At 39.4% G+C, this 15,716-nt stretch overlaps 1 protein-coding gene across 1 annotated transcript in view; it reads left to right on the forward strand.

Annotated features, from left to right (window-relative positions):
- The window catches only part of TPK1 (thiamin pyrophosphokinase 1), a 259,770-nt gene extending 246,499 nt beyond the window's left edge, over nucleotides 1–13,271 (forward strand). Inside the window, exon 8 of the mRNA XM_023514240.1 lies at nucleotides 13,152–13,271. Within this exon, the coding sequence (XP_023370008.1) occupies nucleotides 13,152–13,271 (120 nt within the window). The remainder of the gene's footprint in view (nucleotides 1–13,151) is intronic.
- The last annotated feature ends 2,445 nt before the right edge of the window (nucleotides 13,272–15,716 follow it).

Genomic DNA, 15,716 nt, shown 5'->3' on the forward strand with positions numbered 1-15,716 from the left:
GTGATGACTATGCATTAACACATTTAATCACAGCGGGCGGCTGAAGATCCTTTACCTTATGCAAATAGGCCTGGAGAACTAGATTGCTGGGAGGTCACACAGCATTATATTTACTTTAATTTTGTGTTTCTCCTATACTGCCTTTTGCCACGCCATGCTGACTTCTCATTCTTCAGAATTGTTTTGTTTGTTTATTCTATTTGACTGTATAAGTCTGAGCTAGGAGAAAGGACTGAGAATACTTTTTTTCATTCATTAGTGTCTGAAATGAGGCAGTTTAAAATGTGCTACTTTAAAAGCATATATATCATACATATCATCCTTTTACTTGCAAAAGTATATTGTTTATGATAACATGTGATACTTTCTCATTTGAAGAAGGATGGTCTATCTTCCTTTGAAAATTTATTTTTTCATAAATTACTTAAAAATTGAATGGGGTCTTTATTAATATGCAAAGCTAATAAGGCATCATCCTTCATGGGGAAAGAAAAAAAACTCCCTGCTTTTAAAAACTCATGTTTTAGACTTTCTAATGTCAAGTTCTTCTTGAAGGAAAAGAAAGTTGAATTAGACAGTTCCTCCCTAGTAAATCCCAGTTTATGTCTGTTGCACGCCCATGGCCACCCAGCACCTGGGTCCAATGTTTATGAAAAAAGCAACAACAACAACCAAAAAAAAGAAACAACTAATTTTTTGACTGGCATGTTAAAAATTCATTGAGGATTTAAAATGACATTTTTCCAATAACTTCTTGACCTCACTGTGATGTCCAACTTAGAGTCAGAAGATAAGAGTTCAATTTTTGACTGCTACTTGGGCAATATGCCCCCAAAGGGCAGAACTGTGAATCGTGATCTTTATGGAGATGCTGGGATGTGAAGTAAAGCAAGAAAATTACAGCATTTTTGAGACGAATAGAGATTTATTGGCATTGGTTATTTTTTTTCATATACTGGGCTCTATACCCGTCATCCTCTCAAATCTCTCTAATTTTTGAAGGAACCAGAATGGAACATTAAATGGGGGTGTGAGGGTGTCTGTTGCAATCTATTTATCTTGTCTGAAGCAACTCTGGGTTCTGGCAACCATCTCCAGAGTTTTCTGTGGTTCAGATAACCCCTGGTTGTAGCTACAGTCTTAATACTCTTTGTGACGACCTCTACTTTGCTTATGACAATGAGTTGCTGCCTCCTGGTCTGTGTTATTTTAGGATCCTGTCATCCTGGTTGCTCTCACTGAGCCTAATTCTGTGTAGCATTTCCTCCCATTTTAGACTTTTCCTACCAGCCCCAGTATCCAGAAGCAGATGCTGCAGAACCTCTCCTTGGTGCTGGCGTCCCTTTCAATAGCTCATGCCCTCTCGTGTCTGTCCTCCAGGCTTCTCACAGAACATGGTTAACCAGTGGACTTTGGCTTTAAGTAGATTGTTCAATTCTGATCTACCATGCTCAATTTTCTGAGCCTTCGGATTCCTTCCTTCCTTCCCCATTTTCTGTGGAAGTTTTAAGAATTTAAATTTCATTCAGTATCAGCCATTGCTTTTTCCAAACTTCTAAGAGCCAGCTAAACAGTTTTGTTACTGTTGTCTATCAGAACCCTCCCCAGGGTGGTAATACACTGTGTCATGCCAAAGTGTTCCAACATCCATAAGCCTTCCCTTAGCTTACCTTAGGTTTGCCCTCATTGATCAGCATCTTTAGAGACCCGTCCCTCTGATACACCCGTGGCTCCTGTGATTACAAGTTGACAGGGCACTGCAGCTCTGTGGGAATCAGTTCCCTTTTTTCCCTGAGCTGTGCCAGCCCTTCCAAGGCTGGCTTACATGGGACCACCACCTTTGTTCTTCAGCTGGTGGCCCAGAGGACAGCAGCATGGTAAATCCAGAAGGGCTACATGTTGCCTCGCCAGGCAGCAGTTCTAAGTCATCTCAAGGGTAAAGAGCACGCTCGCCGTTAGCCGGGAAGCAGAGCACTTCTGAAGGTCCACAGGTTGCAGGTGACTCTAAGGGTGCAGAGTATTTGCATTGTCATCTCAGATGCTCCTATCCTGCTTTTCTGGGTCTTACTCCTTTCCAAGTAAAGCCCTCATCTTGATGAAGCAGACTTGGGAAGATGAGTGTGCTGAGATTTGAAACTTCAAGGGAGCTCTGCTGCTTGAAATTAAGTCCTAGACCTGATCCACAGCTGTTAATATGCTCTGTGAGATGTAGTCCTATTTTAGACTTGCAAGGAGGCCTATTTCATTTATACTATTTATACACATTCATTGGAGTTCCTTATCCTATGTGCCTTACAAATAGTACCTTTTCAGCGGTGTACAATGAACTTTATTCCTATGGCATGATGGGACAACTATTGCCTTTTTACTCAATATAAGCACATTGTTCCATTGTTCCATATAATATATGATATGTATGTGTGTGTATGTATATATACACATAGCGACCTTGACCTGCTAGGCGTAAGCAGTTCTCTGGCCTCAGCCTCCCAAGTAGCGGGGAGTACAGGTGTACACCACTATGCCTGGCTGTCATTACGTTAAAACCATTTCAATTATTTTCTTATCAACCATGATAAATGTCATTGTTAAATGTCGTACCTCAGTCTTGAAAATGAGGGCATTAAGATATGGAGAGATCAATTTAATTTTCTAAAGTCATACAGCCAATAAGTGACGTTACAGCCTTTGTTTCCAAGTAGCCAGACACCAGTGTCAATACTGATTCTCACTCTGATGTTGCTGACTATCTTGGGACTGCTTGGTGCCAACCAAGTATAAATAAAAGCTGAAGTTAAATGCTAGTGCTCTATTATAAAACAGACATCTATATAACCCTTAATATGGTCACTGGTTGATATTTACTAAGATAAACAGCTAATTGGAAAAGCAATATTTATTTTCATAAAGAATAAGATAATTATGGATTGAAATACATGGCTGTAGATTACAAGTTTGTATCTTTCACACTGTGAGGCATTCAAGCACTTCACCAAGTGCTTCAGTATGTTGCAGAGGAGGTGTCCGACTACCAGGACTGAGATGCTACTAATTGTTAGACGATAGAATTCCCATATTCTACTTCTCAGAGTTCCATGCACTAAAGAGTTGCATTTTCTAGGAAAAAATTCAAAATATTTTGTCCCTTTTTAAATTAGTATTTGTCTCTTTAATTGTACTTGTTTTTTAAAAGTAGTTCCATATGCTTATCTCTGTGTATTTTTACTTGCCATTGTGTCCTTGGTTTGTGCTATAACATGCCAAAATCATGCCTAGTTTGTTCATTTTAAGAATGGAACAAGTACATCATGATGGGATAAATAGGTAGTGATAACAGTCACTAAGTTTGTGATAGTGTTACATTTGAATAAGGAGAAGAAGAGAATGAGGCTATTAAAATGCCAGTGACTGTGTTCTTAAGAAATAAAATAAAATGCCCGTGACATCCAATAGTAGGACCTTTATTTCTTTGTAATCCCAAAGACCGTGTTCTTACGGATGACTTTGGAAATTAAGCCCTAAATACATCCTTGGTGCACTGGCTTTCCTCAGTCCTGGCATTTAGCAAAGAAAATGCAGTGTCTTCCTTGTTCAGGTGCAGAGGAAAGAAGTACCATCCGTTATTTAGAATCTGATTTATACCTGAAGAGAATGGCTGCCACTCTCTGTGATTCCAGGGAAGTCAGATATCAAGGAGCAATTTTCAAAGAATTGAAAGCTAGTGAAGGGTTATGAATAAACTCGCAGGGCTTTGACCTTCCCTGTCAGATGATAAGGCCATAAATATATTAGTAATTCAGCTTTGTTGTGAGTACCTATTTTCCATCATTGAGGAGTTGCCAGGATACCAAAAATTGCTAGCAAAACTAAAATAAAATTTTTATTGTATTAAAAATAATTAGAAAAATAGAAAATAGAAGGTAACGAGCCTCTCATGTGCTACTTCTGAAATGTGTCTGGGATTGCAGTATTCAATTTTTTCAATTTTTAAAATTGTAAAGGGTCCATATCAAATTCAAAAGAACAATTTGGTCACATTTTACCATTTGCTTAAAGGAAGATAGCATCAGTGACGTTTGGATGGGAAGTGAGGTAGTTAATGACAACCTTGTAATGCTTTCCTCCCCGCCACGCCAACTTCATTGTGTGATACAGCTCGCTCCTGCTTTGATGGGCTGGTTTGCAGTGATCACGTATAGTGAGTTCGAATATTTATAGTGGTGGGAAGCATGAAATGTTCTGCTTTAATGATTGTCTTACCTATCTTCATTTCATTCCTCTTGGGGAACCTTTGCCTCTGATTTCACCATCACGTTTCCCAGGTTGATGGGTAAGGAAAGAGTAAGATAAGGAGAGGAACATGGTTCAGGAAACCCCAGAGAAGGGGCTGGGAAAGTGGTAGCTTTTTTTTTCCCTACAAACAAAAATGTATAAATAAAACTTGTTTTTCTACTTTTTAAAAGGGAAGCATATATTCTTTTGAACAAAAGTTTAATAAAAACTATTTTTCTGTTGTATAAATACTTTAAAAAGCAGAAAGGGCACAGGGAAAGAGAATGAGAAAGAAAAAGTCTTTGGGGATGCAACGATAAAACAAGGCAGACAAAGGCATCTGAAAAGGGACCGCAGAAGACTGAGAGTGTGTTCCGTATCTGCTGGTAAGCAGCAGATTACCCCAAAATGTGTTGGCTGAAACAATAATAGACATTTATTATCTTTTGAAGTTTTTCTGTTGGCTAGGAGTTGAAGCTTGGCTGGGCACTTCCTGCTTAGGGTCTCATGAAGTTCGGCCATTGGATTCCTTGTGCCCTGCTCACACAGCTGACAGTGTCCTACTGGCTGCTGGGGCAGTGGGGGAGTTCTCTTCCTCTCAGTGTGGCCTCTCTAACGGGCAGCTCGAGTGTTTTCAGGACATAGTGGCTGGCCTCCCAGAGAGCAAACAATCTTCAAAAGCAAGCAAGAGGGCAGCTGTAAGTTTTTCTTTTTCTTCCTTTTGAGATGTATCCTCAGAACTTATAGCACACCAGCTCTTCTGCAGTATCCTGTTGGTCACCCAGGTTAGCTGATGTGGTGTGAGGTTACAAGGGCACAGATACCAGGCATCAGGGTTCACTGGGAGCTGTTCCAGAAATTGACTGCCACAAAGAACTGTGATAGAAAGGGGTAGACACACGTGAACACACATACCTGAACGGCTGGCAGAAAGGAAGCGTCAGGTAGTCTAGGCGAGTACAGAGTGAGTGTGATGAAGTTATCCTCCGGCGCACTTGGCGTGTGAAATGTGAAGACGGCTGTCATGTTACTTTAACCTTAGCACGTTACATCTGGTGTGCTTAATTGTGCCCTCGTCATATCTTCTATATGGCACAGAAATGAAAGGCTAAGTTGCACTGTTACATTTCTCTCAGAATTATTAACATAATTTTACTTCAGAGGATCAAAAACTATGTATTCCCACCCCTCAAAGAAAAAAATACAACAAAAAGTACCAGTGCTTTAGCATTTCTGAAGTTAAAGGCACTTACTCGATACAGAGGAGTTAACAACTAAGACTGTGAGCTTAAAACATGGGGTTTACTCCAAGATTTTTGACAAAACACAGTAGAATCCATGTTAGCATTCTAGACACCAAAACTGAAAGGCAGGTAAATTTAATTTCTAAAATTTAAAGTAATTAATTATCAGTTACTTCTCCGATAGCAAATGTTTATTAAGCATTTACTCTGTGTCAAGCTGTTCCAAGTGTCTTATACATCAAGTCATTTAATATCCACAACAACCTTTTTATTCTGGTTTTACAGAAAAGGAAAACAGAATTTTGCATAGGGGAAAGGGATTCAAATCCAGGCTGCATTCCTCTAGCACCCATGCTTTTATCTGCCACACTGTGTCTGGGATAGACTCACTCAGGGTAGCCCAAAACAAGGATTCATTAACAATGACAACAGGTTGGGCTCAGTGGCTCACACCTGTCATCCTAGCAATTTGGAAGGCTGAGGTGGGTGAAGTGCTTGAGCTCATGAGATCAAGACCAGCCTGAACTAGAGTGAGGCCATGTCTATACTAAAAACAACCAGGCATTGTGGTGGTCCTCTGTAGTCACAGCTATGTCAGACCCTGAGGCAGGAGGAAGGGTTGCTTGAGCCCAGGAGTTTGAGGTTGCTGTGAGCCATGACATGATGGCACTCTACCCAGGATGACAGAGTGAGACTCTTTCTCAAAAAACAAACAAACAAAAAACAATAACAGCAATTTTCTCAGACTCCACGGGCAGAACTGAAGTATGGCCAGACTCCTTGGGGGCCAGGAAAGGGAAATGGAAACCCTCCTTGGTTTCTCTTTACGGGTAGGGTCAGGCTGGAGGTAGGTAGGGCTGACTCTTCAAAATGATCCTGTCAGGGTCAAGAGCAGACCCTTGGAGGGGGACATGAGGCGATCTTACCATGGGGCTATGCAGGGTGGAAGCAGAGGAGAGGGCGAGCTGTGGGAGGAGGTGGTAGGAATTTGGATGTATTTGGAATGTAGAGTCAGCTGGATTTCCTTACAACTTAGACGTGAGAAAAGAAGGGAAACATTTGACCTGCAGTAGTCGGAAGGATGCAGCAGCCCTTGACTGAGATCAGAGGCTGTGAATGGAAGGGATGGGTTTCAGGTAGAAGATCAGGACACACTAGACAGTAGGACACGCAGGACCAGTGTTCAGGAGAGAAGTCAGGGCGAGAGGTGCAGATTTGGGATCCACAGTGTCTAGATGATGGAGATCTCAAAGGGCATGTATACTCAAATTAGGGAGGAAGACCCTGCGGGGACCCTGAGGCTGAGCCCTGAGACCCTCCGGTGTTAGGAGTTGGGAGATACGGGTTGAGAGGAAAGCCAGTGCAGTTTCTGGAAGCACAGTAAAGACGGTTTATCATGGAGGAGAGAGAATGATAACCCACTGCAAATTCTGCTGACAGGTGAGAGGAGTCAGATGAGAACTAAAAATTGACCATTGGATTTAGCAGCTCGGAGATCATTGGTTATCAGGATGAAAGCAAATTTGGAAGGGAGGTGGTGGCAACAGTTTAACTTCAATGATGCTACGAGAGAATTAGAGAAGAATTGCAGAGTAAATTCAAACTGTTTCCAGGAATCTAACTGTTTCCAGGAATTTTAATGTAAAGAGGAACAAAGAAATGGGGTCATGAAGTGGTAGCTGGCACTCTCCACGAAAAGTAGTTTTATGGAAACTGCTACGCTTAGTGCCCCCTGTTTTGTAAACCTCTGTTGCATTTCTAGTGTAACACTGTACCATCTTCATTCATTTACTGGACAAGTATTTATTATTTAGGTTCAACTTTGGGCAAGGTCCAGCAGAGACCTTGGAGATTGAATGTAGGGAAAAAAAGGAAGAATGGGAAGAAAATCAAAGGAATGAGATAAATGGTGCTGACCTGCTTTTAAAGTTAGAGGCCAGAAAGATATGCTGATGCAACAAAAAGAAGTAGGCTTTAAGATCCCAGCGTGCTTGGGAGAGTCCAGATCCTGTTACTGCTAAAGTGATCTTGAAGAACTTAATTAGGATACTGAGTCCACAGTCTGACTTAGCTGTATCTCTGTCACTTGAGGTGGTTAAGAGAATTATGGTGCCCAAAAGGGTGTTTGAACATAGCAGTTACTCAAAAATTTCTTTCCTCTCTGATAAGGTCTGAAACCTCTGTAGCTCATATGCTGAAATCCTAATCTCCCTCAAAGTGATCTGGACATGGCTTCAAGAGGGCTGTGCACTCGGGAATGGGTTGTATACTTTTATAAGACAGGCCTGGAGAGAGACCCCCTTGCCCATTGTACCATGGAGGACACAGCGAGGAGGTGCCATCTGTGAATCAGAATGCAGGCCCTCACTAGACGCTGAATCTGCCAGCACCTTAATCTTGGAAATCTCAGCGTCAGAACTATGAGAAATAAATTTCTGATGTTTACAAACCTACTCAGTGGATGGCATTTTGTTATCACTTCCCAAATGAACTAAAACACCCACTTTTCTCCTTTTTTTTCTTTAACTGGAACTTTCTCACTAATTCCTCCAGGTTATAAAGTTTGATAGTCATGTTGGGTCTTGAAATACATAAATTCAGAGTTACTGTCTTTTTCCCCATTTCTTCAAGAACACTGACAATACCCCATGAACATTGTGAACACGAGTGAAAAAAACCACCACACACCCACCTTTGAGTTAAACAAGTTGGCCCTCAGTCATGCCACATTCTCAGCTTGCAGAAACACCACCTGGAGTTGGTTTAGATAGGGTGACTAGGACCATCCCAGTAGTAGTTCTCTCCACTGTCAAATCATCCAGCCCATACCCTCCACTTGCCTGACAGTCATAATGACTTGCAGCTTCTGAATAACAAAAAGGAGAAGTACGTGCAGAGCTTCTTTCTTGGCTCAGCTCCCTAATTTTGGCTTCATAGAGTCTGAAGCCTTCCAGTTTTCCTCCCTCTGATCAGGAGCCTCTGCTGAGGGTTGCTACCAGTCGGCCATCTTCCCAGAATCCGCCCTAATGTCATTTGAGGGCTAATCATGCTTATTTTTCTTTAGTAATAACTAGACAAAAGGGACAAAGTTTTATTAAAAAAAATAAAAAGCAGAAAAGCATATAAAGAAAATTTATGTTCAAGTTAAACGTGAAGGCCCTTTTAGAGGGAGAAGAGTAAGTAAATCGACATTTATAAGAATGCTTGAAGCTCCATTCTCGGCTCCTTATACACATCGTCATTTAGTCCTGAAAATAACTCAGTGATGTGTATTGCAACATTTTACATACAAACATAAAATCTGTGTTCTCCATGCATCTCAAGTGTATTGTGAGCACTACTGCCAGGGTACTCGTGATTCTTGGCTGTGTACAGTTTGATCCTAGTGCTCAATTAAGCAAGTATCTTTTCACAAAAGAATGTTGGGTCTCTCTTGAAAGTCCTTTCAGTTCACCTGGCCCCTCCCTCATCTACTCAGATTTTGAGTGAAGATTTTTCAGTGCCTACTGACAACTTTGCATCAGTACTTTTCCCTGCCACTTTAAGTAATTGACTAATCAGGTAGTTATTAGACACTGTGCTATAAAAGCAACAGAAAAAAAAAAGTTCTTTGCCTTCAAAGTTATCTTATTCTTTTTAGGAAGACCATATGAAACCATTTGCTAGATAAAATAATACAGAGGCAAAAACGCTACACTTGTAGCATGAATAATTAAAGATTGTAGCATTAGGAGGAAGTCATCTGTGCTAGCTGTAATACACAGGGATTTTGTATAAAAACAGAGTAGAGCTTGCCCTTTGCTTCAGTGCCTCTCTAGATAAAGGAGGAAGAAATGGTGTAGGAACAGACAAGGACGCGTGAGCATCCTGGATTAAATAGAAGAGCACTTCTCTGAAATAATTTGAAACCTGAGCTCACACTTTGACTCAAAATATGTCTTTCAGTGTAATCTGTTCTTCATCTTCTGCTAGAAATGCACACTTCCGTGATAAGTATTGTCTTTAGAAGTCATCATTTAAAATGTCTGTATCTTTTGAAGGGGCCAACAATAGCTTTTTGACAATTTAGTGTGAGATCGCAAACCAGATTATTTCCTATGACTAGAATAAAAGGAAAGGCATAAAGATCAGGTAGGACATAGTGTAAAAAATCATAAATGTAGAGGTGAGAGAAAAGACTAGACATAGATTTCATTGGTTTTATTTTTAAATAGTCCAATGTTAGGAGGTTAATACAGAAATTAGCTTATTAGAGTATTTTACTATCTCTGACAATAGTAGGTATTTGATAAATATTTTTGATGTTTCAATAAACAAGCAAGCTTGATAAGCATTAAGAAGCTTTTCTTTTGGATAACTGTCTACTACTGTCCATTAACTTTTCTTTTTCAAGAGATTGGGTCTTTCTCTGTTGCCCAGGCTAGAATGTGGTAGTATGATTATAACTCACTGTAACCTCAAATTCATGGGCTCAAGTGATCCTCCCACCTCAGTCTTCCAAGTGACGAGGGCTGCAGGCACGTGCCACCAGACTTAACCTATTTTTTTTTTTTTAATTTGGTAGAGGTGAGTCCACTGTATTGCTTACGCTGGTCTTGGACTCCAGGTCTCAAGGAATCATCCCATGTTGGCCTCCCAAAGGTTTGGGATTACAGGTGTGAGCCACCGTACCTATTAACTGTTTAATGAGTGTGAAAGAGTGTGGCCCTCTCATGTCAGAACATCAGCCCGAGGTTACTGACTAACATGTAAAATAAAAACCAGATGGAAGTTATTAATTCCAAAATGTATCATTGAAGTGTTCTGTCTGTGGAAATATTAAACCAAAATATCTTAGTTTTTAGGTTTTTTTGTGCAAAGTAACTACCTTTCCAGATGAACATTCTCCTAAGTGAGTTTCATGAAATACAATTTCCATGTGAAATTACGAGATATTATTTGTGGGTGAGGCTCTGTTGTGAAATAAATTTAAGAAACACTCATTCAGGTTAACAGGATATTTGTTTGTTTGTTTTTTGCCACAAGAAGCCCTAGAACATCTAACATGCTGGTGTGCATTTTGACTTCCAAAGGGAGAATCAGGCCGGGCATGGTAGCTCACGCCTGTCATCCTCGCACTTTGAGGTGGATGGATCACTTGACCTTAGGAGTTCAAGACCAGCCTGAGCAAGAGTGATCCCCAGTCTCTATTAAAAATAGGAAAATTAGCAGGGCATGGTGGCCTGGTGCTTGGGAGGCTGAGGTAAGAGAATTGCTTGAGCCCAGGAGTTTGAGGTTGCTGAACACTAGGGCACTCTATCCTGGGTGATAGAGTAAGACTGTATCTCAAAAAAAAAAAGTATATATATGTATATAAGAGGAGAATCAGCAAGGCAATATTTCCAATATTAGTTTGACAATGGAAGCAGTGATCTATGAAAAACACTTTAGAAAATGTTCTACCATGAATTGTAACTCAGAAAGCTATCTATACCTGAGATACTAATGTAATTTTCAAAAGGAAATATATATGCATACACACACACACACACACACACAGATACATTAATTCACTAAATTAATACAATGCACTTGTATTTTGAATTCTACATTTGTGGAGCAAAGTCAGATAAAATATACAAATCTTCCAGCTTGGAGGTTTTACAACTACAAGTTCACTAGAGAGACCATTTCTTTTGTGACTACTCAATCATGCGAGTAGTCACAGTGTGAAAATAAACCAGCACAAAAGTCTGCCTTCGTGTGAAAGTAACCCTTTCTCCTGGTAAATATAATGTAGAGTCTTCTGCCTACTTCTTTCACTTTCTTTTCTGCAGCCTATTTAATTTCCTGCAGTGTTTGTTTATAAATTTTTAAAGTGCCTGGACAAACTAACAAAAGATGAGCTACTACGGAGAGGTCAGGCTTGCATTGAATCTGCGTGAGCAGCGTTCCCTTCCTCCTGCGCCTGACTGTGGGCCGGTTACTGTAGCTGCAGCCACAGGAATAGGTTCAGCACTAATTTGAATGGTTGTCCACTTCATAAACTAGCTTTGCCACCTGTCCCTTGAATCTTTTACAGTAAGTCGAATGTGTTTATGCTCTTTCTCTGCGCAGTGCTTTGTGAATGATCTTATTAATTTGCTACATTGTTTCATCTGATCCATAGTAAGATATTTTAACACAAACCCTAACATAGTTATTGGGTTTAAGGATTTAGAAATGTAAACAAAATTCAGATGGTTCTATGTTTGGTATTTTTCAAAGGCAAAATCTAAGGTGAACTTTAATCCTTTTTTTCCTTAGTTACGTCATGGTCATTTGCAAAGAGGAAGAGTAATACTAATGAAGGGACAGTGATTTCTTACCGCTTTGTAGCTACCTGTTTGTGTGCATTTTGCTTTGCTGGCCTTACTGTCTAGGGAAAGTAATACCATGATGGCGTCTGTCTCCAACATGATCACAAGTAGGATTTGAAGCAAGACCTGCCAAGCAACATTTTTGTTCCCTTTCAGTGAATTGTAATTTCTTACCTTATTAAGGGTGTTAGATACGTTAAAATTGCCACAATTGGAAAAGCAAAATAAATATAATTTATTTTTGCTCTTTCTTTACTATAGAGAACTGCTTTTGATGTCAAAGAGTTATCTCAGTTCAGAACAGGGGACAGAACAGGAGCCTGTGCAGTGGTTCATGCGAGTTGATGGAAGTAAATGATTAGTTCACGTGCTTCTAGTTAGTGTCAGGCTGCCTCTGTCAGATCGCTTAGAGGCTGGCATATGTTATGAACTAAGAAATCTGGAGAATGAACAAAAATTCTTGTATACTGTTTAAACAGTTATTTATTTTTTAAGGATGTCACATGGACTTGCATAGGAATAAAGCACCATACTGTTCTCTTTAACCATACATAAGAGCTGTATTTGCAATTTATAAACACAAAGACCATTCTCATGTAGCTAAACACCTTTTTGAAACAGGAGAAAAAATTTTAATTGATTGTAGACTAAGTTAGACCTATCTGTTTCTTCTCAAGTCCACAACTGGTTTATTCTCAGACTGAAAATTTTAAAGTCTTTTGATTCTTAAAATAACAAGGAAAGCAATGACTATATAGCAAGCTTAATGTTATGTCTTTCAGATCAGTGGATTTTCTAACAGCCACCCTTTTCTTGGATAGTAAAACTTAACATGTACACATGCTTGTTTTCTTTGCATTATATGACATAGATTGAAGACTCCCTTTTCTTAGGGAGTTAAGCAGAGATTTTACTAAGGAAGCAGTGTTACATCTACCTATGAACAAACATTTAATAAAGACCATAGAATTCTGTGTCATGTAATCTCCATCCTTAGTATGTAGAATAAACGCCGTCATTGGAATTGGTGGGCGTAGGTAGGAAGCTCTGTTGTCTATGTGGTATTGGGTTAACCTCCACAAGCTTGCATTTTCTTACATATAAAACTAATAATTAACAATAAGCTACATTTTGCAGTTATTGTTAGTGTTAAGCCGTACTACATAAAGTTTTCTGTTAGCAATGAAGGCTGGTGAATCATGTGAATGTCCTGATACATACTGTTAGATCTTTAAAGCACATTAACTTGCCTCATTTTTCCTTCCCCTTCTTACTGGTCATGTCTTCTCTCCTCCAGGGAAAGCACAGGTTGCATGTAGACACTGGAATGGAAGGGGATTGGTGTGGCCTTATTCCTGTCGGACAGTCTTGCAGTCAGGTTACAACAACAGGCCTGAAGTGGAACCTCAGTAAGTAACACCCTTCCACTCAGGGAGGTTTTCTTTTTTCCTTTTCATTCTGATAATTTCATTTCATTTCTCTTTTTTTTTTTTCATAAAATATCTTTTTGGAATATGCCTAGAAATGGAATGGCTGGGTCATACAGTAACTCTACGTATAACCTATCAGGGACTCACCAATTTTCCAAAGTGCCTGTACCATTTTACTTTCCCCTTAGTAATGTAAGTGTTCCAGGTTCCCAGTTTCTCCACATTCTCACCAATACTTGTTGTTATTTGGGTGGTTTTTGTTTTTATTTTTGTGGGGGTTTTGTTTATAGCCATCTTAGAGGGCATAAAGCTGGTGGTATTTCATTATGTTGTTATGTTTTGATTTGCATTTCCCTAATGACTAACGATGTCAAGCATCTTGTCTTGTGCTTATGGAACATTTACATATCGTCCTTGGACAAATGTCTGTTCCAATCTTTTGCCCATATTTTAATTGGTTTATCCTCTTTTTATGTTCAGTTGTAAAAGTCCTTTATATATCTAATTCAACTCCTTTATCATGTGACTTGCAAGTATTTTCTTTTATTTTCATTTTGTGAAATTTAATTAACTAAATTGATTAATTTTAATGAATTCCATTTTTTTCTATGGATTGTACTCTTGGTGTCATATCTCAGAATTATTATCCCCACCTTCTTCATGATTTTGTATATTTGAAAAACCTACTTCACTTCTTTAGACAACTAGCTATTTTAACTAATGGAGAACATTCTCAAATCCCTGAGATAACATAAGATTAGCTGCACTTAATAAATTTTAAAATGTTTTCCAATATTTATGAACTATATTAGGTCCTAGTACTACTCAAACTTTCTAATTAGAAAAAGGAAAGCTGTTCTGTTCATGAAATAAATGCTGATTCCAAAAGAAACTAGCAGGCATTTGTAAAGTGAATCAACTCTAATATTTCTAAGATAACAGTAAATTAATCTGATTGAATGTCAAAGGGATCATCCCCTGATGGTATTGACCAATACCGCTAAGCTTGTACAAGTAAAATAGGGAACCATGTCATGTTTTCTAACAAGTGAAACACTTAGGTTCCCACAAGGAAATACATTTTTTCCCAAGAAATAAACATTTTGAAATAAAAGAGATTTTTTAAAAGACTTTTTCTGAAGCATTCCCTAATTACAGAAACAATTAGGAAAAACTAGAGCTATTTTGCAACAAATGTCTTGAGAGCTCATCAGAATTTGAAAGGTTGGTGAGAACAGATCTCTTCTGGTGCATAGAAATATGTGACAGGCTTTGAAGCTGTTTAGCTGAAAGTGACATGAGCTCCCCTTAGGAGCTTTTTGGAAAATGTTCCAGCCTAAAACAACTGATTTACTTTTTAGAGTACTCATTATTTCCACGGGCCCAATTTAGACAGTGGAGAACTTCTTCTGGACCTAGTAGTGACCACACTTTTCAGGGCTGGCACCAAGACGGAAAGAACACCAAGCAAAGTAATGTGGAAGGTTGGCAGGACGGGCAGTGGCCCAGCGTCCTTTATCTTAGGGTTATGGAAAACAGTCATAAATTAGATGGGATTCTTCAGAGTTTTGTAGACTATACTATGGTCCCACTGTTTGCCACAGTAATATGCACACCTTCGCATGAATGGTCTTCTCTTTGGCATGGTAAGGGCAGAGCTCTTAACCTTCCTTCCTGTGATAACTTTTTAATCCAATATTCTGTTATTTATATAGGCACAGATTGCTTTGATCTTGGAAATAATTATTTTTTCTCTGTAACTTTACCAAAATAAAGAGCAACTTCATGGAATACGGAAAGCAAAAGAATTGAAACACTTTGTGTTTCTGTTATCTGTGGTAAAGGTACCAATTGATGGTGTCTTCTAACTAATGGGTAATATTGCTTCATTAAAAAGTAATACAAATAAATGTGACTAATGCCGTGTTCACTTGAAGTGAAGTGGGGAGATTTCATTCGCAGAAAGGGCCCCTGCTTTGTTCCATCCTGTTGTCTGCAAAAGCAGAACTCTGAGGTTCATGGTATTTTGTCAGCTGTGGCTACAAGTGACAGGACAAGGCTGGCCTTGGAGCCGGAGAGGGGATGTCTTAGCCAGAGGTAAGAGTAAGGAAGTCCTTGTGAGGAATCTTGTCAAAGTCCCCCTCAGGTGGTCCTCTGGGTTGATCTCTTATAGTCTACACCCACTCTAAGATGTAATGCCAGAAGTTCCAAAAGTAGTCTGGTTTATCCATTGTCAATTTTAAAAATCTCACATCACAGTTTGCTTTTTTTAAAAAATCATGAAGGATACACCTGTACCCATCAACTGAAGCGAAACTTTTCAAATATTAATGAAATTGGGGTGGCGCCTGTGGTTCAAAAGGGTTGGGCACCGGCCCCATATGCCGGAGGTGGCGGGTTCAAACCCAGCCCCGGCCAAGAAAGAAAAAAAA

Source organism: Otolemur garnettii, unplaced genomic scaffold (assembly GCF_000181295.1).
Source record: "Otolemur garnettii isolate 467f Iridium unplaced genomic scaffold, OtoGar3 scaffold00049, whole genome shotgun sequence".
Taxonomy (NCBI): Eukaryota; Metazoa; Chordata; class Mammalia; order Primates; family Galagidae; genus Otolemur; species Otolemur garnettii.